General features: G+C 51.5%; 1 protein-coding gene across 2 annotated transcripts in view; it reads left to right on the top strand.

Moving 5' to 3' along the window:
* LOC126543126 (A disintegrin and metalloproteinase with thrombospondin motifs like) overlaps window positions 1-21234 on the top strand; it is a 53789-nt gene that overhangs the window by 20187 nt on the left and 12368 nt on the right. For both annotated transcript variants that reach the window (XM_055062252.2, XM_055062251.2), the window contains 4 exons: window positions 1340-1411; window positions 1503-1630; window positions 1728-1777; window positions 4805-4913. In XM_055062252.2, coding sequence (XP_054918227.1) covers window positions 1340-1411; window positions 1503-1630; window positions 1728-1777; window positions 4805-4913 — 359 coding nt within the window. The remainder of the gene's footprint in view (window positions 1-1339; window positions 1412-1502; window positions 1631-1727; window positions 1778-4804; window positions 4914-21234) is intronic.

Genomic DNA, 21234 nt, shown 5'->3' with positions numbered 1-21234 from the left:
ATCGTGTGCATCCTGAAATAGCGAGCTTGTTGAGGCGCGACAGCATAAACACGATGAAGAAGCCCTGCAGTGGAGGCGAATTGCCAGGACCTCAATGAAACTCTTTCAGCAATACAAACACATAAATAGCTGGACAAGTCATCCATTGCCGCAGCTTCTGTTGAATTCTTCGATTGCAATTCCTCAACAAGAATGGCCGCCAGATACGCGTCAGTACCTTATTTAGCAAAATTTTGAACTAGTGGGGTGCAAGCTGAAAAGGTACGTGCGTGACCTGGCGGTTCCAGCGTTCCAGGCAGCGTTCGGTGTTATGTCACACCAGCCATTCCAGAATCGCTAGAATTTTTTTTTTACCTGTATAATGCGGTACACAGAACATGGCTCGGAGCAGTGCAGCAATCAGCTATGATCGCAGCTCGTGCGGACGAGTGTGCGGCAATTGATGAGATTATGATACTTTTTGCCTACTTAAGGCGTTTTGAGTCTGTCTGTCTATGCTATTGTATCACTGTTAGACAGTGAATTTCACTATCTTCTAAGCATGTGCGCCCATCCCAAGTAGCGCTTTTTCTTGTTTAACTTTCAATGGTTTCCCTTCTTTGTGATATGTTCATCTGTGCACTGATATTCTTCAGACCATGTGACATTTCTTTGCTAGGACCGTTGTTTGCAAACACTGATACATGTTGATCGTTTCAATAAAGATTTAGTTGACAATTCGCGCTCGCCCTCTTTGCTTCTAGTCTTCGTCTCTGTCCATTCACGCTCTATATCAACAATACGCTTGCATACCAACTCGCCCAACTGTTCATCCTTTATTATTTTATTTCCTATAACCTTTACCACCATACAGAGTGGCCAGCCAGCTTGAGTAAAGTTTCCTGTCTTCCTTCCTCTCTTCATCTACCTTTCGTTACTCCTCTTTGTATGTTTACGGTGCGCTGTGACATCTTTGGCATGAATTGCAAGCCATTGTATCCTCAAATTTGTCTCGTCTAAAATCATTTGAAACGTGATTCATGGAATTTTTATTCAGACATGCGCAAAGTTGTTCATACTCTTCTGGAGCAGTGCCTTTCTTCATGTGTCTTCAGCCGTAATTTGTTCTCGTGTTCATGAAAGCATGTTCTGATAACACGTCTAGTGATGAACCCCAAATCTGTACCACGGAAATCATGTAGATATGCTGTTTCGCGAATGTGACAATTTGCTGCCTAAGGTAAATATTTCCTCATTTTCATTTATTCAATGATCACACGATCGAGGAATAGTTTTTCTCGCAACCTAATGCCCGCTGTAATGTCAATTTGTAATGAAGGTAACTTACAAATACTTTCAGGTTAACCTGTATCTTGCTGAGACTAAGCAACCCACAATTAGGCTCCTGCTCACCGGTGTGGAGACGAGGGAGGTGAGTGTTTTCTTTTTCTTCCTGCATGTTCCTACGTTTAGCCTCCATACGTGTCCCCTTACGAACCGCATATTCATTTGATTTTCTGCAGGATGAGCCGTACCTCAAATCAAAAGCAGAGTCTATTAGCGCAGAAGAAACTATCCAGGAACTCAATAATTATGCTACTGCAAATAAGGATACGCACGGGAATCCTGATATCGTATACTTGTTGTCCGGGTACATTATTTCATCTTTGCATGTCTGTGAGCGTGCTTAAGCATGAAAAATCGGTCTTCGCAATTATACTGGGCCTAATTTTTTTCTTTTGCTTTAGCCGAGACCTGTACGGCCAAAGGTATGGGAGGGCAGACAGAGGATTGAGAGGTGAGAATCAATAACTACAGAAAAAAAGATCTCAATTTTTTTACGAGCCGTTATTCTTGCAAGATGTTTGCGCATATGCTACGTCCTGACTGTCAGTGAAAAAAAAATATTTTTTTTTGCGTTTCGCTTTTGTACCATAAGCAAATGTTACCTGGGAGATCGCGTATGCCCCGCGGCAGCTTCCCATGTCGAGCTTTCGAATAACCGTCTTTTTACTTCCGGCTGCACGGGTTCATCACAAAAATTCTTCAGCTGGTTAATGCCATACTTAATCTTAATACGGCACCGTTTTTGTCGGCGTCGTCATTAGTCACTTTTGTAATTACGGCTCCGCCGATTCATGACTGAAACTTTTCACCCCTGTTTTTGCTATGCTTGTAGTCTGCTTTGTATTTCTTGTGTCAGTCCCATCCTCACTGCTTAAGATGTGTTTTCTTCAACAGTAACCTTTTTAATGTCGCCCTTCCAGCCCTGCTTTTCAGCTACTGAGTGCTGCCCTCATCATTGCAGGGGATTTGATACGCGCGCTACGCATTGCCTTAGCATTACACACATAACGTTTCCAAATAAGTTGTAACATAAATAGAAGCAAGTAACAGAAACAGGCCTCTCCACTTGAACCTGTCAATACTTTATGCTATCTAGACGTAAGACTTTACAGCGGAAACGTAATTATCCGGACATGAAATCGGATCACCAGCAGCAGCCCCTATAATATTGCGCACTGCAGGACGACAATGTGTTTCAGCAATCTTGACTTATCCTTGTCTCGGATCAAGCAATTACATCCATTCCCTGAAAAAGTTCTAGTCTCATCGGGACATTTTAGGAAGCTGACGACGGCGTTGTTCGCGTGCTAGCCTAGCTTCGTATTTTCACTTTTCTGATTATTTTTATAAATCTGACATCATTTTATCAAGTCCACCTTAATTTTCACGAAGAGTTTATCCCTACCGGGTGAACACTAGCTCGGCATGGGTTACTGCGCAGTAAGCCTAGTAGGAGCCTAGTAAGCCTAGTAGTAAGACAATGTTGTCCTATTCTGAATAATATTCAAGTGTCTCGATGACGTGTCTGATGGATCAAACATTCTGGCAAGGCGATGGCGTGATCACGAAGTGCCTCACTGGGCTGACATTTTATTTGATGCTGATGACTCAACGATTGCTGATGCAGAAGAGTACGTGACCAATACAGATGTTCTAATGAATGAAACTGTTAAGGTGGTTAGTCATCGCAGAAATAAGACACTTCGTGAGTGACGTAAACAAAAATGTGCTTATGGCTTTCCTAAACTGGCCTTCTACCTTGATCCACCATAACTCTATCATTGCTCTCTGTAGAGCCTCTTGCTTATTGGTCGCCTGGCAGAAACATGGACGTTAGTGTTCATATGTTATGCTTCCTGAATATATCCAATGGTGACAGATCGAAGAAACTTAGAATGCGATGACTGCCTGAAGGGCAAACTCACTAGATGTCCCACAGGAAAGTGTACTGCTTGCTCCCCAACAATCCCCAATGTTGCTATGGGTGGTTTACTTCTTGCCATATAGTCTAGTACACACACGCCATTACACATAGGAATCATGCGAATAGCATCTGCTTTTGACTTTATAGAAAGCAGCACAAATGTTTCACAGTGCTGCCTCAACGAACTGTTCTTCGTACAGACGCACCTTCCGTCCGTACGTTTAATTATTTAAACCTACAAATCCCTGCATTGTGCTCTTCCTAAAGCTGTGTGAATCAGTATTGAAGAAGATCATTTCAGCAGGTTAACTATGTGCGACTTCTTCGCATCGAAATTGACTCCGGGGTATACAGATGACATGCTGCAACAAACTCCTTTGTTTCCTCACTTGAAGAGTGGGCCAGTGCTATGCGCCGAATGCACAGCGTCACTTTTATTGTTTTCCAGCGGGTACCCTAATATGCGATGAGGCTACCGGTAGTCTATAGCGCACAAGTTGAAGTTCAGATCAACAAATAATGCTACTGATTAATCAAAAAGAAGTAATACGAAGGCCTTGTTCAACTAGTTCTCCTCTGTAAATACTACGCTTAAGCTGTGTCATGAGGAACTCTGCAGCACCAATGCTGCCCTCATTTATTCCACGTGGTCAGCGTAAACTCGTGCATGGTCGGGAAAAACAGGGCTTAATGCGTCGTCGTCAGTTGTGCAATGTGATGTTCTTGTTGATCCTGGTCATTCCTTTTAGCGCACTTAATTTTATATAGAACGTAAACTGTTTGCAGATGGAGTGCACCATAGAATCGCCTCAAACACCAGCGCAAGTGATGGACGGGGAAATACCCGACGCTGGCGTTGTAAAAATAATGCATGTGCTGAAATTTGTCTAGACAGCAGTCAACCTCCAGAGGGAAGGGTACAATAATCCACAGTCCCTGATTCGCGTCCCTCTCACCAATGGTGTTCAGCTGGCTTGCTCGCATGAATCATTCAAACTACGAAATATAGTAAAGGTATTTCTGTGGAGCTTTCACATGTATACGTGTTGCAAATTCAAGCTTGCCGTAACCATTGACCATGGCACTCCTGAATTTTTTCACGAAGCATAGACTTTGGCTCTCAACAATGGTTTCAGCGCAAACGTGAACCGATAGAAAGAAGCTCGAAAGACCACTGTGCTGGCTCACAACTAATTGTTTATTGGTAACTATGGTAAATATGCATTATTACTCAGACTACTACTACTTACTTACAACAAGGCGGATACAATTATACAAAAACAAAAGTACTGGTGTCGAGAAATCCAAGTCATCTTACAGCAATTGTACACTCAACGTTCCATAATTTAATTTTTCTTCGGTAAACATACCAGATGACTGGTTTACTGGTGCGTCAAGTTGCTTCCAAATGAAAACGATTTTAAAATTTTTCGTGTCGACCACTTTTCGTGTCTGAACAGCACTCTTGTCCTGTCATACTCAGTGGCAAACCGACATCATCCCAACTACGTAATTCAGTTTGCTGCCTTGCTAAATTTTCGCATTATTATCAAGGTCTTGGCTACAACAGCGGCCTCTGTGCCTATTATCACGTCGCCCTCGGTGAAGACAAGGCTGGGACCTACAGTGGGGCTGACACTGCTGCCCACGAAATTGGCCACCTGTAAGTACAGCACCAAAATTTTCATTTCATTTACGAGCAAATGATATGGAAACATTTGTGAAACAAATCTGTGGTTCTATAGTTAGGTCGTATATTCATTAAGACTAAGCTACGTTTTCCTACGTTTTTATATTCATTGCTTCGAGTTTCTTTCCAAGTGTTTCGTATTTTCCTGCGAAACTAAACCGAGCGCAAATTTTGCAACTCGTGCAAACTGTCTATGTGCGTTTGACACTGTTTCTAGATGCACCATGGCGAGCAAAAGTTGAGAGAAAACCAAAACATTTAAAATACCTAATGGCATAACCACGCAGCGTGCAATTCTGCTTGAATACACTAGAAAAAAGTTCGGCCACTTCACTACCCTAGTCGCACAACCTGGCATGGGGTGAGCCGTACCAGTTGACTTCAGGCTTCCTGCCTTAAAGGTTGCGTAAATAATATGTATTCGCGGCATCTCTGACATCTAGCTTAGGCGGTGGACCAACATTCTTAGAATTTTCAGAAGTGTCAGTGATGTACCGCGACATACACTATTCCAAAAACCGTGGCAAGCCCTGTTGTGGAATTGCCCAGGCACATGCCAAGTTCGGGAACCGTCGCCAGAGGACGCTCGTTACAGGACCTTACTGGCCTTCCTGCACAATGTGCGTTTAGAAATATTTTATATGCTTTTTGTACTGTGCCTTAAAGCCAGCCATTTCAAAATATGAAAAAAAATATCATTCCTGATACGTGCCACGCTAGTACGAAGACCGAAATATAGATTACAGAGAGCTGCACCTAATGTGTTACGAAAAAAAAAACAGATGAAACCAAAACTGGCTATGAAGAATGCACGGCAGAATGACTCCTGACGAACATGTGCAATAATTTACATGTGCAATGTTCCTAAATTCCCTTCATTGACATGAAATTCTCCTCGTGGCAAATTTCGACCAGGGGTGCTATTCAGGATGCCCCGAGTTACTCGTACGTTGGAGTTTTACCCGAGTTTGCTCGATCGCAGTGAGCGAGTGGAGATAGCATAAAAAGAGCAAAAGCAGCAGGCAAAAATAAACATGCCGAAAACAACCTTCGTATCGTAACATGACCGCACCGTGCACGGCACACCGCTTCCGCGTTTCAAGCACAAAAGGCTGCGCAACGAAACGCGTCAGCGCCGCCTATTATTATCAGCGTGCTATCGCAACTTAGGAATGCCGTGACTGCCTGGCTGTCTATATGCACACTTTGCGTGAGTCGCTTACAACGCCTTTCTCGGGCGCGCAAAGGGTGTGCCCCTTCTTTCGGGCATTATCTTTCTATCCTTCGTCGAACGCGAACAAGGCACATGTGACGCATTCTTGGACCCACACTTCCCCTCAATGGAATGCGTTTAAATACAATAAACAAAATAAACTATAAAGGAGGTTTATTGGGGTTCGTAGCGACCGCCGGTTCTACGATGCACCGAGCACAGTCCCCGAGCTCGAGCCTCTGCTGCGCGCTTGATGCTGCCGATGCTGCTGACTGCGCGCACGTTCCTCATCTTCCTTACAATGGCCCCGCGGAAATAAAGGAGCCATCCTGGCGACTTAGTTTTCTGGAAGGATGGTAGAATTGTGATACGGCTTGAGACGCTGAACGTGAACAGACAGACAGACAGACAAAAAACTTTAATTAGTCCTAAGGGACTACGTTGTCGTAGTCGCGGGCCGCACCCGCGCCGGGGGCGGAAGACCGTGATCTTCAGCCCTGTCGCAGGCCCTTTGGACAGCCCGAAGCTGGACTTGAAGGTCGTCGCTCTTGACGGCTTCCTCCCAGTCTTCTTGCCTGTTGAAAGGCGAGTGGCGCAACGCAGAACATCGCCGCAGCATGTGGTTCAACGTGGAGCGTTCCTCGCCGCAGTCTGGGCAGCGGGGATCCACACCCGGAGTGCAGTGGCTCAGCCTTGAGCGAGACGGAAAGGAGCCCGTCTGCAGCATTCTCAGCACCGAGGCCTGGGGTCTGCCTAGCTTCGGGTGAGGAGCCGGAAACAGTCAGCGTTCCAGCTGGTAGTGAGCAGTTATCTCGTGGAAAGTAAGCAGCGGGTCCATCGTTCGGTCGATCCCCTGCAAAGCCGGGCCCCTCGGACCGGCGCGGTTAATGAGACCTCGCGCCTGGTCGTGGGCCAGCTCATTCGGGTTGATCGAGCCGGGGGAGACGTTCCGGCCCATGTGAGCCGAGAACCAAGTGATGACGTGACGGGCCCTGCCTGTCTTGCGGGTCCTCAGCACTGCCGCAGCCTCGGCCGAGACCGAGCCGTCGAGAAAGGCCATCGCCGCCGACCTGGAGTCCGTGAAGATCTGCGTGCGCCCGGGTTCACACAGAGCCAGCGCTACAGCGACTTGCTCTGCGACGGACGCCGTCGAGCGTTGGATAGACGCCGCATTCAGGATCTTGCCCTGGGTGTCAACCACCGTGGCCACGTAGGAGTTTGATCCGGGATACCGTGCCGCGTCGACAAAGGACGCGAGCTCTGGGTTCTGCAGGGCAGTCTTGATGAGTGCTCGGGCTCTGGCTGCGCGCCGGGCCTCGTTGTATTGTGGATGAACGTTCCTCGGGAAGGGGGAGACTCGAAAGCAGTCCCTTTCACCCTCGCAGAGCGGGACCGCGCACGACTCCTCGAGCATGGCTGCCAGACCCGCCATTTCGAGTATTCGACGGCCGGCCTTGGTGGTAGAGAGGCGAACGATCTGAGCCGTTTTCTGTGCTTCGATCACTTCGCTCAGGGTGTTGTGGACCCCGAGTTGCATCAGCTTCTCCGTGCTGGTTGTCACGGGGATGCCGAGGACTCGTTTAATGCTCTTCCTCGTGAGTGCGTCGATCTTGTTCTCCTCCGACCGCGACCAGCTTAGCGCAGAAGCCACGTAGTTGATATGGCTCATGAGGAAGGCGTGGTAGATCCTTATAAGGTTGGCTTCGCTGATGCCCCCCTTCCTGCTCGTCACTCGCGAAACGAGTCTGAGCATGTTCTCCGTCTTCGCGCTCAGGCGCGCGATCGTCTGCGCGTTGCTGCCCTTTGCATTGAGGACTAGTCCGAGCACCCTGAGAGAATCCACCCTCTGGATGCACTGACCCGTCTTCGTTCTGAGTTCAATCGGGACCTGGTCCAGCGTCGTGTCGAACTTGCGGCCTTTTCTGTCGGGCCGATACAGCAAGAGTTCAGACTTGGTCGGCGAGAGGACCAGCCCCGTGCCCTCGAGGAATTCTTCCGTGACGTGCAAGGCCTCTTGCAGGGCCCGCTCCACCACTGCGTCCGACCCACCGCCGCACCAGACGGTGATGTCGTCCGCATAGAGAGCGTGCTTGAGATTGACGGCCCCGATTCGGTCGAATCAGACTGATAGGTCTCTCATGGCGATGTTGAAGAGCAGTGGAGATAACACCGCACCCTGCGGCGTGCCGCAGGCTCCCAGCACGTATCCATCCGACTTGATCTGGCCCAACTTGATCGTGGCCTTGCGATCTCTTAGGAAGGAGCTCACGTACGCGTGAAAACGTTCGCCAACGTTCAGTGTCGTCACAGAGTCGAGGAGGTGCTTGTGTTTGACCGTGTCGAAGGCCTTGGCGATGTCCAGCGCCGAGATGCCTCGGACGTCTCTCATGACCACGTCGACTATCTGCCTCTTGATCAGCAGCATGACCTCTTGAGTGGACAGCGTGGGTCTGAAGCCGACCATATTCGGCGGGAGGAGGTGTCGTTCCTCGATATGCCTCGATATTCTGTTGTGGATGACATGCTCCGCCACCTTGCCCACGCAAGACGTGAGCGAAATGGGTCGCAGACTGTCTGTGGCTGGTGTCTTGCCCGGCTTCGGAATTAGGATTACCGTGGCTTCCTTCCAGGCATCCGGTACGATGCCGGCCTCCCAGACATCGTTGATTTCTTTGGTGAGCAGTTCGATCGAGCCGTCGTCCAGATTTCGAAGGAGTCTGTTCAAGATTCCATCCGGCCCGGGCGCCGATCTTCCGTTGAGGCTTTGAAGGGCCGCTCTGACCTCCGAGACGGAGAAGGGGGAGTCGAGCTCCTCGTCCGCCTTGCCGCCATAGGCCGGGTAATCATCTGGCCCGGACTGCCCAATGGGGAGGTAGCAACGCGCGACTTCGTCCTTCACTTCGTTCGTAGATGCGCCTTCGCTATTGAGCTTGTGGACCAGCCTGTCGATGGCCAGAGTGTGGTTTCTCTTGGACTGCGTGTCGTCCAATAACTGCTTGAGGAGGTTCCACTTGCCTCCCACACGCATCTGGCCGTCGACCGACGCGCAAACTTCGTTCCATTGCTGCTGGCCGAGCTCTTTACAGTGCGATTCGATCTCGTGGTTGAGGGCCGCGATTCTCCTCCGGAGGTTGCGGTTCAGCTTCTGCGTCTTCCATCTGGCCGTGAGGGAATTCTTCGCTTCGAGCAGGTGCGCCAATCGAGCGTCCATGCGGTCGACCTTGAGGTCCGTTTCGACGGTCCTGGTGACCGCAGCTACGTCCTTCTTGAGCTGCGCTACGAGGTCCGCAAACGACTCGTATTTTTCGTGGTCGTCCTTCCTTCTCTTTCGGAAGGCGTCCCAGTCGACTATTTGGAAAGCCCTCTGTGGGGCCGCGCTGACCGGTAGGGAGATTTCTACGATGTAGTGGTCACTTCCCAGGTTCTCTTGTAAGTTGTGCCACTCCGCTCCCGGCGCGTTCTTGACGAAGGCCAGGTCTGGGGTGGTGTCTCTCGAGACCGAGTTTCCCATGCGCGTGGGGTAATGGGGGTAGGTTATCAGTTCTAGGGAGCTGTCAGTCGCTGCCTGCAGGAGTCTGCAGCCTTTGGGAATGCTTCTCACATAGCCCCAGGCTTCGTGCGGCGCGTTGAAATCTCCAGTCAAAGCGAGCGGCGTCTCCCTCGCCTTGGACGATGCCTTGGTTGTTAGGCTGTAGAAGGTCTGCCGGTTGTCCCTAGGAGAGCAGTACACACTGATAACGTAGACGCTGTTCTTCAGCCAACTGTTGGGTATGATCTCGACGAGCAACGCTTCCAGTTTGGTGTTGCCAAGACGGATATCATGCTCCTGGAAGGCGCACTTCTTTTCAATAAGTATCGCGATGCCGTGCCCGTTCTCCGCCAACGAGGAGACAGCTCGGTAGCCCTGGAGGGAAATCATTTCCATCCCCGTTTCCTGCAGCAAAATGACGTGGGGCCTCTCTTGCGGCTCCCGGGCCTTGATGAACTGCAGCAGTTGAGGCCTGCGCCTCCGGAAGCTGGCGCAGTTCCACTGCCACACGATGAGCTTACTATCCGGTCTGGCCATGGTTGGGCATGTTGGACCGGAGGTGGGCTGGGGTGCCATCTTGTCCGTCAGCCCACGACTGCTGATTGTCTTGTATCATGTCACTGGACACCGCCTCCGGCCTGGCGGCGTCGCCGTAGTGTAGGTCACATCGCTTGGCAAGCTCATTCTCAAGCAGTTGCACTCTAAGTAGAAGGGTCTGGTTACTCTGTACCAGCTCAGCAAAGGATTCTTGCATGCGGTCCAAGGACCTCTGCATGGCAGCCTCAGCCGTGCTCACATCCTCAACCGTACCCTGGGAAGAGGTGGCTCTGCGCTTGACCGCCCTTGCTGTGGCCCCTTCTTCCGTAGACGTTTGCTTTGCCGCGGCCGCTTGGACGGCGCTGGCATTTCATCATCATCATCATCATCATCAGCCTGGTTACGCCCACTGCAGGGCAAAGGCCTCTCCCATACTTCTCCAACTGCCCCGGTCATGTGCTAATTGTGGCCATGTTGACCCTCCAAACTTCCTAATCTCATCTGCCCACCTAACTTTCTGTCGCCCCCTGCTACGCTTCCCTTCCCTCGGAATCCAGTCCGTAACCCTTAATGACCATCGGTTATCTTCCCTCCTCATTACATGTCCTGCCCATGCCCATTTCTTTTTCTTGATTTCAACTAAGATGTCATTAACGCGCGTTTGTTCCCTCACCCAATCTGCTCTTTTCTTATCCCTTAATGTTACACCTATCATTCTTCTTTCCATAGCCCGTTGCGTCGTCCTCAATTTAAGTAGAACCCTTTTCGTAAGCCTCCAGGTTTCTGCCCCGTACGTGAGTACTGGTAAGACACAGCTGTTATAAACTTTTCTCTTGAGGGATAATGGCAACCTGCTGTTCATGATCTCAGAATGCCTGCCGAACGCACCCCAGCCCATTCTTATTCTTCTGATTATTTCACTCTCATGATCCGGATCAGCAGTCACTACCTGTCCTAAGTAGATGTATTCCCTTACCACTTCCAGTGCCTCGCTACCTATTGTAAACTGCTGTTCCCTTCCGAGACTGTTAAACATTACTTTAGTTTTCTGCAGATTAATTTTTAGTCCCACCCTTCTGCTCTGCCTCTCCAGGTCAGTGAGCATGCATTGCAGTTGGTCCCCTGAGTTACTAAGCAAGGCAATATCATCAGCGAAGCGCAAGTTACTAAGGTATTCTCCATTTACTCTTATCCCCAATTCTTCCCAATCCAGGTCTCTGAATACCTCCTGTAAACATGCTGTGAATAGCATTGGAGAGATCGTATCTCCCTGCCTGACGCCTTTCTTTATAGGGATTTTGTTGCTTTCTTTATGGAGGACTACAGTGGCTGTGGAGCCGCTATAGATATCTTTCAGTATTTTTACGTACGGCTCGTCTACACCCTGATTCCGCAATGCCTCCATGACTGCTGAGGTTTCGACTGAATCAAACGCTTTCTCATAATCAATGATAGCTACATATAGCATTTCGGAAGGCCTCAAAGTCGGCTTTCATTCTCTGAATTTCCTCCTTGAGACTGGCGTTTTCGCTCATCAACTGCGCGATCCTTCGATCGTGCGCCCGCTCGCTCTCCTGTGTGGCGGCGTGTTGCGTCTGGCCTGTCTGCTTCGTCTGTTTCACTTTGTCGGTCCAGGTGGGACCTCCTGCGACGCGCACCTTGGACTTGGAGCGGCCTCTAGATTGAGAGCGCCCTCGTTGCACGGAGCGCCCACGTGAGCGGGAGCGCGTTCTAGAGTGGGAAAGACTGCGCGAGCGGGAGCGCCCCCTCGAAGAGCTCCTCTTCCATAGCGCTGACGTCAGTGCCTGGCTCATCTCGCGTGCCGCATTGCCGCCCTTCTTGGCGTCGCCAGTTTTCTTCCGCCGGCGCCTTCGGCGTCTCTGCCTGACGACATACGGCGTTTGGAAACGTTGCTCGCACCTACGATCAGCCGTTGGGTGAGGGCCTCCCCATATGCCGCATTTCGCCTTACACTGGTGGCCTTCAGTGGGGGACGCGGCTCCGCATCCCCTGCACTTCTTCACACTCGGGGTCGGACATACATCGGCCCTGTGGCCCAGTTCCCCACAACCGTAGCACACATCAACTTGCCTTCTGTATAAAGAGCAGGGCAGCATGCCCGCTCCACACATGACAAAGTTCGGCGCCCTCAGTCCGTCGAACAGGATGATAACCGTGGTGGTGGTCTTGATGCGACGCACTTCCAACGCGGTGGGGTTCCGCTGGTGTACGATCATTGCGCGGAGCTGAGCGTCGTTGAACTCGATGTCGACTCCCCTCACAACACCCTTGTATGTATTGTCCGAGGCGGCCATGTACGCGGCCACTTCAAAGACCCCTTCGCGCAGGTGGATCTTTTGAACCATCGCGTAAGCACGCGCGTTCCTTTCTTCTGGTGTTGAGACGACGTAGATGTTTTGCACGTTATTTGGGCAGACGATGTCTTCGCCAACCTCGTCGGGTGAAAGCGCCGCCGCCATGGCCAGCGCTTGTGCCACTCTAATAGTGCTAATCTTTATCACGTCGAGGCCACGCCTTGGCCTAACGATGATTCGAATATGGTCCCGTGGCAGTCTCGGGAGCCTTGAGGCAGCGGCAAGCTTCTTCAGCGCGTTCCGCGGGGCTGCCGTGCGGCGGCCGCCCCTGCCGCCTCCCTGCTTTACCGGGCTCGGCGTCGACTTGGAAGTTTCTTGCCTTGACTTCTTACTCTTGCCCGTTGCCGTGGTCCAGCCGGGGCACCTTGCTTCTTCGGGGGTCATTTCTACCCCCTCCACCATCTCGACTTCGGGCATGATGCCCCACCACCCCGGAGTTAGGCCAAATGCCTAGCCCGTACTCGTCACCAGCGTTAACCCGTTAGGGTTAGATCCGCCTGGCGTCGCGAAAAGTTCAAGGTCGTATAAGAGTTCGAGAAAAGCACCTACCAATATAAATCCGGTATCGGCTTGATCGCCACAACAAACTGCGTCGAATGATGCACAATGTTCAAGCGTTTTGGCGGACTGTACCACCGAAAACATTTGAGGAAACGGGAGCCGATGTTTGCGCGTCCGCACTTCTCGGCGCCCCCTGGCGATCCTGAACGTGAACGACTTCGCGGTTACGACGTCGCATGTCGGACGGTGGCGTTAGCGGCTCAACCAGATAATTAACGGGTGATGTTCTCTCGAGAACGCGGTATGGACCGTCGTACTTCGGAAGGAGTTTTGAAGCCAGCCCAGGCGTGCGGTCTGGCACTAACAACAAGACGAGAGCGCCCGGGAGAAAAGTGGGAATCGAGTTCTGGGCATCGTGAACGGCTTTTTGGCGGTTCTGGTCGTCCGAGGTGAATCGGCGGGCAAGCTGGCGACATTCCTCTGCTTGTCTGGCGGCTTCTGAGATCAGCAGGCATTCAGATGGGTCCGGCCGGTAGGGCAGAATGGTGTCGATGGTGTGCGAAGGATGACGGCCGTAAAGAAGGTAAAAGGGTGAGAATCCGGTAGTGGCCTGAGTCGCGGTGTTGTAGGCGTAGGTGACAAACGGAAGAACTAGGTCCCAATTAGAGTGATCAGGTGAGACATACATGGCGAGCATGTCACCAAGAGTTCGATTAAAGCGTTCCGTGGTACCGTTAGTCTGTGGATGATAAGCAGTGCATTTACGATGAACAATAGCGCATTCAGCAAGCAGTTGTTCGATGACTTCAGATAAGAAGGCGCGGCCGCGATCGCTTAAATGTTCACGTGGACCTCCATGACGAAGGAGAAAACGACAAAGTAGGAAACTGGCGACCTCCTGCGCTGTAGCATTTGGTAGAGCAGCAGTCTCCGAATAACGGGTTAAGTGGTCTACCGCAACGATTATGCACCTGTTGCCGGCAGGAGTCAACGGAAGCGGCCCGTAGAGATCTATGCCCACGCGATCAAAGGGTCGGGATGGGCATTGTAAAGGCTGGAGTTCACCGGCGGTATTGTGCGGTGGCGCTTTCCGGTGTTGGCACTCATGACAAGAGCGGACGAACTTTCGAACGAAATTATACATTCCCCGCCAGTAATAGCGGTGGCGAAGTCTTTCGTAGGTCTTGAAGACTCCCGCATGGCCACACTGTGGGTCGACGTGGAATGAGGAGCAGAGCTCTGCTCGCAAGATTCTCGGAATGACGAGTAACCAGGTGCGTCCCTCTGGGGCATAGTTGCGTCGATACAGTAGCTGGTCGCGAATCGCAAAATGAGGCACTTTGCGCCGAAGCGTACGTGACGCTGGAACTTTCGACGTATCCGAGAGAAGGTCGAGCAGAGATACAGTCCGGGGATCATTACGCTGTGCAACAGCGATAGTGTCAACGTCCAGAGAGGATAATGTGCACTCGCAGGGGGAGTCGTCACTGGACTTCAGGGAAAGCGGTGATCGGCATAGCGCGTCAGCGTCGGAGTGCTTTCGCCCGGAACGGTACACCACGCGGATGTCGTATTCTTGGCCCGATGGATCTTTGAGCGTCGACAGCCAACATAGTGCGTGGTGGTCGGTCACTACGTCAAAAGATCGGCCGTATAAATATGAGCGAAACTTGCCAAGCGCCCTCACAATGGCCAAACACTCCTTTTCTGTAACGCTGTAATTGGTCTCCGCCTTGGTTAACGTGCGACTCGCGTATGCGACGACGTATTCTGGGTGGCCAGGTTGACGCTGTGCCAACACAGCGCCAAGGCCTACACCGCTTGCATCGGTATGGATTTCGGTTGGTGCTTGTGGGTCAAAATGGCGAAGAATGGGTGGCGTCGTGAGAAGACAGCGCAAGGTTGTGAAGGCGTCGTCACACTCTGGAGACGTTGATGAGAGATCTCTAGCGCCGCCAAGGAGCTGCGTGAGAGGCGATATAATTGACGCAAAGTTTCGAACGAATCGCCGGAAGTAAGAGCAGAGGCCGATAAAACTGCGCAGCTCTTTCATAGTAGTAGGTTTTGGGAACGCAGTAACAGCACGTAGCTTCTCGGGATCCGGGCGAATGCCCTCCTTTGACACGACATGGCCTAAAATTGTTAGCTGACGAACAGCAAATCTACACTTCTTCAAGTTAAGTTGTAACCCGGCGTTGGTCAAGCAAGTGAGTACGTGCTGGAGGCGGAGCAGGTGTGTTGGAAAATCAGGGGCGAACACCACAATGTCGTCAAGATAGCAAAGACATATTTTCCATTTGAGGCCACGCAGAACACTATCCATCATTCTTTCGAACGTAGCAGGTGCGTTGCAAAGTCCGAAAGGCATGACGGTGAATTCAACAAGCCGTCTGGTGTAACAAAGGCAGTTTTCGGGCGATCGGCCTCTGCCATCGGAACCTGCCAGTAGGCTGACCGCAAATCCAGCGAAGAAAAGAACTCGGCTCCCTGCAAACAGTCCAGAGCATCATCGATGCGTGGTAATGGGTAGACGTCCTTCAGTGTGATCTTGTTCAACCGCCGAAAGTCAACACAGAAGCGGATGGAACCGTCTTTCTTTGTGACGAGGACCACGGGAGAGGCCCATGGGCTTTGGGAAGGTAGAATGACGCCTCGACGGAGCATGTCATCGACCTGGTCTGCAATGACGCGACGTTCCGTAGCGGACACGCGATATGGTCTTTGTCGCAGGGGTGAGTGAGTGCCTGTGTCGATGTAATGCTTGACTGTCGATGCACGGCCAAGAGAGGTTTGCGCAACGTCGAAAGAAAGGTGGAAGTGCTGAAGGATTGCGACAAGTTGAGATCGCTGCGAAGGCGTCAGATCTTCAGCGGTGAATGGGCTGAACACACCAGTCGATGTTGAGTCTGGTAAGGAGAGGGCACTCAGTTCATGGGCGGCAGTAGAAGACACTTCGTCGAGGACGGAGACAATTCGTGTTGAATCGACCGACTCGACGTAACCAAGGCATTTGCGGCGGAGCAGTGATAGCGGCGATGAAAGATGATTGTAAATGGGCATCGTGCTCACACAGGCGGCAAGGTCAAGAGCTGCAAAGGGCAAAGGAAGCGCTTTTCGGGTAACAAAGTGAGGAGAGGGCATGAAGGAGACCGTCCCATCGGATATGGTACTATAGAAGACTGGTACGAATGCTGACGAGCACGGGGGGATACAGGTGTCTTCTTTCACGACAATTTTAGCGGCAGGATGAGCATCGACCGAGGCCAGGTCACCAAGGTGGAAGAGTTCAGTCTCAGTCCGAGCGCAATTGATGATGGCATTGTGACGTGACAGAAAACCCCATCCTATAATAACGGCGTGGGAGCACGATGAAAGAACTATGAATTCAATCGTGTACAAAACGTCCTGTATGATCACACGGGCAGTAAAAGCAGCGGTAGGGTGAATGGGTTGAGCACTCGCCGTTCGGAGCGACAATCCAGACAGAGACGTCGTCACTTTACGAAGCGAACGGCAAAACCTGGCATCCATAACTGAAATAGCGGCACCGGTATCGACTAAGGCGACTGTAGCGACATCTTCGATAAGCACATCAATGACATTGGCAGGTAAAGGAGGAGGACTTCGGCATGTCGACACTTGCGCAGTTCTTGCCTCAGGAACTGCGTCATCTAGTTTCCCTCTTCGTTAGAGACGGGTCGTCGACGCATAGGGGAAAGCGATCGACGACGTGGGGAGGGTGACCGGAGGCGTTCGAAGCGAGGACGGCGATCAGTCTGGGAGCGAGCTGGTGATGGGTCGAAAGGTCCGTAAGGCGCATTTGAATCAGGCGGCACATAGGGCGCTCGGCGATCGTCATTGAATGCCTGCGAGCGGCGGCGGCAGAACCTTGCGACATGACCGGGACACCTACATGCGAAGCATATAGGGCGATTGTCCGGCGTACGCCACGAGTTAGCGACGGCAGTGCTGGTCCAGGGGACGGGAGGTGGAGGGCGGTGCACAGGCTGCTGGAAGCGACGCACGGGCACAGTGCGAGGGGCCATTAGAGCAACCGTAGCATAAGTGACTGGTGTAGCCACGTCATCCTGCTGGTGAACAGCCGGCAGCGCTTCCGCGACCTCTTCATGGACCACGTTACGGATATGAGACGGCAAAGTGCTGGCAGACTCCTGAGTGACGGACACCAGAGATAGCTGTCGTGCGACTTCTTCGCGGACGAAATTCTTGATTTGCGTTATTAGGGAGGCTTGTTCTGGGCCGGTGGTAAGGCTGCAGAGTGATGCCGCATTTGGTGTGGGATGTCGCCTTGTCAGAGCTCGCTGCTTACGCAATTCATCATAGCTCTGGCACAAGCTGATGACGTCGCCAACAGTGCGCGGGTCCTTGGCCAGAAGCATTTGGAACGCGTCATCGTCGATTCCCTTCATGACGGGCTTGATCTTTTCCGCTTCCGTCATGGCAGCGTTCACGCGCCTGCACAAATCGAGAACGTCTTCTATATAGCTGGTGAATGTCTCAACCGTGTCCTGTGCGCGTGTACGCAAACGCTGCTCGGCTCGGAGTTTCCTGACGGCGGGTCGGTCAAATACTTCTGTAATCGACGTCTAGAGCGCCGACCACGTTCGTATATCCCTTTCATGATTTCTGAACCAGAGACTGGCCACGCCCGCGAGGTAGAATGACACGTAAGCCAGCTTGTCCGAGTCATTCCATTTGTTGTGAACGCTCACCCGTTCGTAGGACGACAGCCACTCTTCAACATCGTTGTCGTCGGTTCCGCTGAAGATGGGAGGCTCCCGCTGGCGAACGGTGCCAGCGCAAGGGACGGGTGGCGATGGAAGGGTCTGCTGGTCGGCGTCCGGCATGGCAGAGGGTAGCGTGCGAGAACGGAGTTCCAGGATGGTAGAGAGGAACGTTACCCCGCACGGCTCCACCACTTATAAAGGAGGTTTATTGGGGTTCGTAGCGACCGCCGGTTCTACGATTCACCGAGCACAGTCCCCGAGCTCGAGCCTCTGCTGCGCGCTTGATGCTGCCGATGCTGCTGACTGCGCGCACGTTCCTCATCTTCCTTACAATACGTTTATTTCTTAACGTATCCTTTTGCGGTTTCCGTGCTATAAATTTCTGATGACAAATGGAGATCGAGCGAATTAATAAGTTTTGTACTTTCTTCCGCGATTGGCGACAGTGAGGCGAAAGCTTACAAGCGGATACATTCTAGAGAGCAGCATTCCGGGCAAGTTGGTAATCCATTACTCAAATGATATTGCGTAACAGAAAACGACACGGACGTGAGAGGACGACATACAGAACCAATCAATTGCGCTTGGTGTGTCATCCTCTCACGTCGGGGTCGTGTTTTGTTGCGCAATATCATTTGAGTAACATTCTAGATGGTCGCACACTCGAGGGAGTTCATACGGTGAGCAGTCGCCAGGGAAGCTGCAGTGCTATTCTCAATAAAATCAGTCATTACAATAATGTTACCATTTTTCGTTTAACAAGGGAATGACAACGCAGTGCCTCCGGCATGATTGTTCAACGCAGGCAAGTCACTGAGGCTATTAAGTCTGCCGCTATGCAAACTCAACCATCTATCCATAGAGACGGCAGCAACGGCTCTCGCTGCAAAATGGTGATATGCTACGTGTTCCAGGGCCTGTAGTAACGCAGCACAGTGAAAATGTGCCAGTTTACCTGTGTGCACGAAGCCTCACCGATGCGCTGCGAGTTATAATGTGCTGTCCAGCGACTCAACTCATCTGTTGTCGTCGCTTTCCCAGCGAAGGTGCATCTGTGCGCATGTACGCACTATTTGAATATGTTGCGCATTTCAAGGTGCTGGCCGATTGCCTCTGCTGGAGCTTACAGCAATTACAGATGGATATCGTAGACACCGCGGCAATTGCATTTTGGCAGGTGAGGGCTCTTGTATGCAGTTATGAAATGAGAGTTCGAACGGTGGAAGGTGCTGCAATTGTTTAGTACGCAGTGCTTGTGAAGAAGAAATGCCATCGCACTGGGCCTAGCAAAGGCAGCGATTCTCGACGCTGACCGTGTTTGCGACACTGCGGCTCCGATACATCACCAATGACAGACCAGCCACCTGAAACGACAGCTGCGATACATTGTCATTCGATAACACTGCCTTTCTCCACATCGTCGTCCACCACAGCGCATCGATGCCTTGGAAGCAGCTACAGTGACGTGCCGATAATTATTTGTCGTGCGCTCCGTCGCCACAATGCAGGCAATGAAACTGTGCTCTGGGGCCATCACAGCCCGAGAAGATATATGCGTAAGCCAGCGAAAGTCGCCGCTTTGTTTTTGATAGTGGCGCTCAGTACATCACCGATAACACTGCGTTGTGCGTGTTTTATTTGGGCGCTCAAGAAAATCCCGTCAGCTTAGCTTCACGTTGCTGTTGCCGAAATATAAGTTGGGCGTGGCCCAACCGTGGTGAGTGCACGCACAAAAGTTATACGCCTCACGCCGGGTGTGACCTACGGTTTTAATTGACAGGCGAATTCGTGCCAAACTAGTACAATTGCGAACCTGCCTTCCACCCTACCTCGAGTTGAACTCGGGAACATGGCGGCGACCGCAGGAGCCTGTGGCATTGCATCCAGCGGCAACAAGCGTCAATATGACTGTCTGGACTCGCTGACCTACATAACCGACTTAAAGTTTCAGCGTCATTTTCGCCTTTCCAAAACATCAGTGCCCTGGCTTTATGATGAGTTAGGCGAAGACCTTCATCTGCTTAGACAGCGTGGCGGGCAAATTACGCCTTTCGAGCACAGATTTCGCTGACTTGGCTGCGGCGGAACAGTTAGTGCTATCGCTTCGAGTTCGCCCCCGCTTCAACCATTGTGCATCCACCACGCCCCAGCGCCAGGCCAGGTCCGGCTGCGGCGTTGGAGTACTCGGGCACCCTCACGGACCTGGGATTCAATCCAGACCAACCAATCTGAAAGTCGAAGTGGTCACATTATATACGAAGACTCATAATTTACGCCAGGCTCCCTTCCGGTGCCACAGGTACCCAAATCAGTTGTCGCAGTGGCCTGCCGTGGTTGCTTAATGGCTATGGTCTTGGGCTGCTAAGCGCGAGGTCGCGGAATCAAATCCCACCCACGGCGGCCGCATTCGATGGGGGCGAAAACGCCCGTGTTTTTAGGTGCACGTTAAAGAACCCCAGCCCCACACTACGGTGTGCCTCATAATCAGATGGTGGTTTTGGCACGTAAAACCGTATAATTTAATTTTTAACCACCTCGGCCGTCCGACCGTCCACCTCTCAAGGCAGCAAGTAATTTGGCTAACGTACTTCGTGAGCAAAAGCAAGCAGGTGTGGCTGTTGAAGGAGATGACCGGCGACTTTTTTCCTCTGTCGGAGCTTACCATCGCCAACCGGAAGACATATGCCTGGGCGGACGTTAGGGACGAGCTGCTAGCGCCACCTCCACCCGGTGGCCTGGGGAAGTTAGTGCCAATTGGCGAATGCCTTCTTTTCGGCAAGTGAAAGTGCAATAGAGGCCACCTGATGACAGGAGATAATGTTCCGCCGAGCAGCCAAAATTACGGTGGTGTTGCAGATCGTGGACCATGCGTCTTCGGCCTGGTTGGCGTGACCACAGGAGAGCTGCGACTTTTCAAGGTCCACCGACGTGACACGGCGACGCTACCGCATCTATATGACAGCAAGTGTTCAACTGGGGATCATTAATCACAGTGACGAATGGGCCGCAGACGATTGTATACCATATTTAGTGGATGGTAATGGGGCCAGACGCAATTTGCATAAGGAGACAGTGAACCACAGCGTAAACCTTTGTGCACCCCATCACCGGCGTTCACACGCAATAAAATAGAGACATTTTCTTAAAAAGTGAAGTGCCACCTCGTCAGCTGCGGGTACAGGGCAACTGCACCGCTACTGGAGTCTCAACTAGCATGGATGTCGTCGCAGTCAAATAACGGCGACGTACCCTACAAAGACATTTCTTGCGTTTGCTAGAAGACATAGCTCGCTCGGGGCTACCTAGTATGATGGCTCTTTCCACCGATTGTTAGAAGCCATCGCAGTATGAAGGAGCGTCATGGCGGATCCCACGCACTGTGACAATCGAT

This window comes from Dermacentor andersoni, chromosome 10 (assembly GCF_023375885.2).
Source record: "Dermacentor andersoni chromosome 10, qqDerAnde1_hic_scaffold, whole genome shotgun sequence".
NCBI lineage: Eukaryota > Metazoa > Arthropoda > Arachnida > Ixodida > Ixodidae > Dermacentor > Dermacentor andersoni.
Note: the sequence above shows the minus strand (reverse complement) of the source record. Positions and strands in the feature narration are given on the sequence as shown.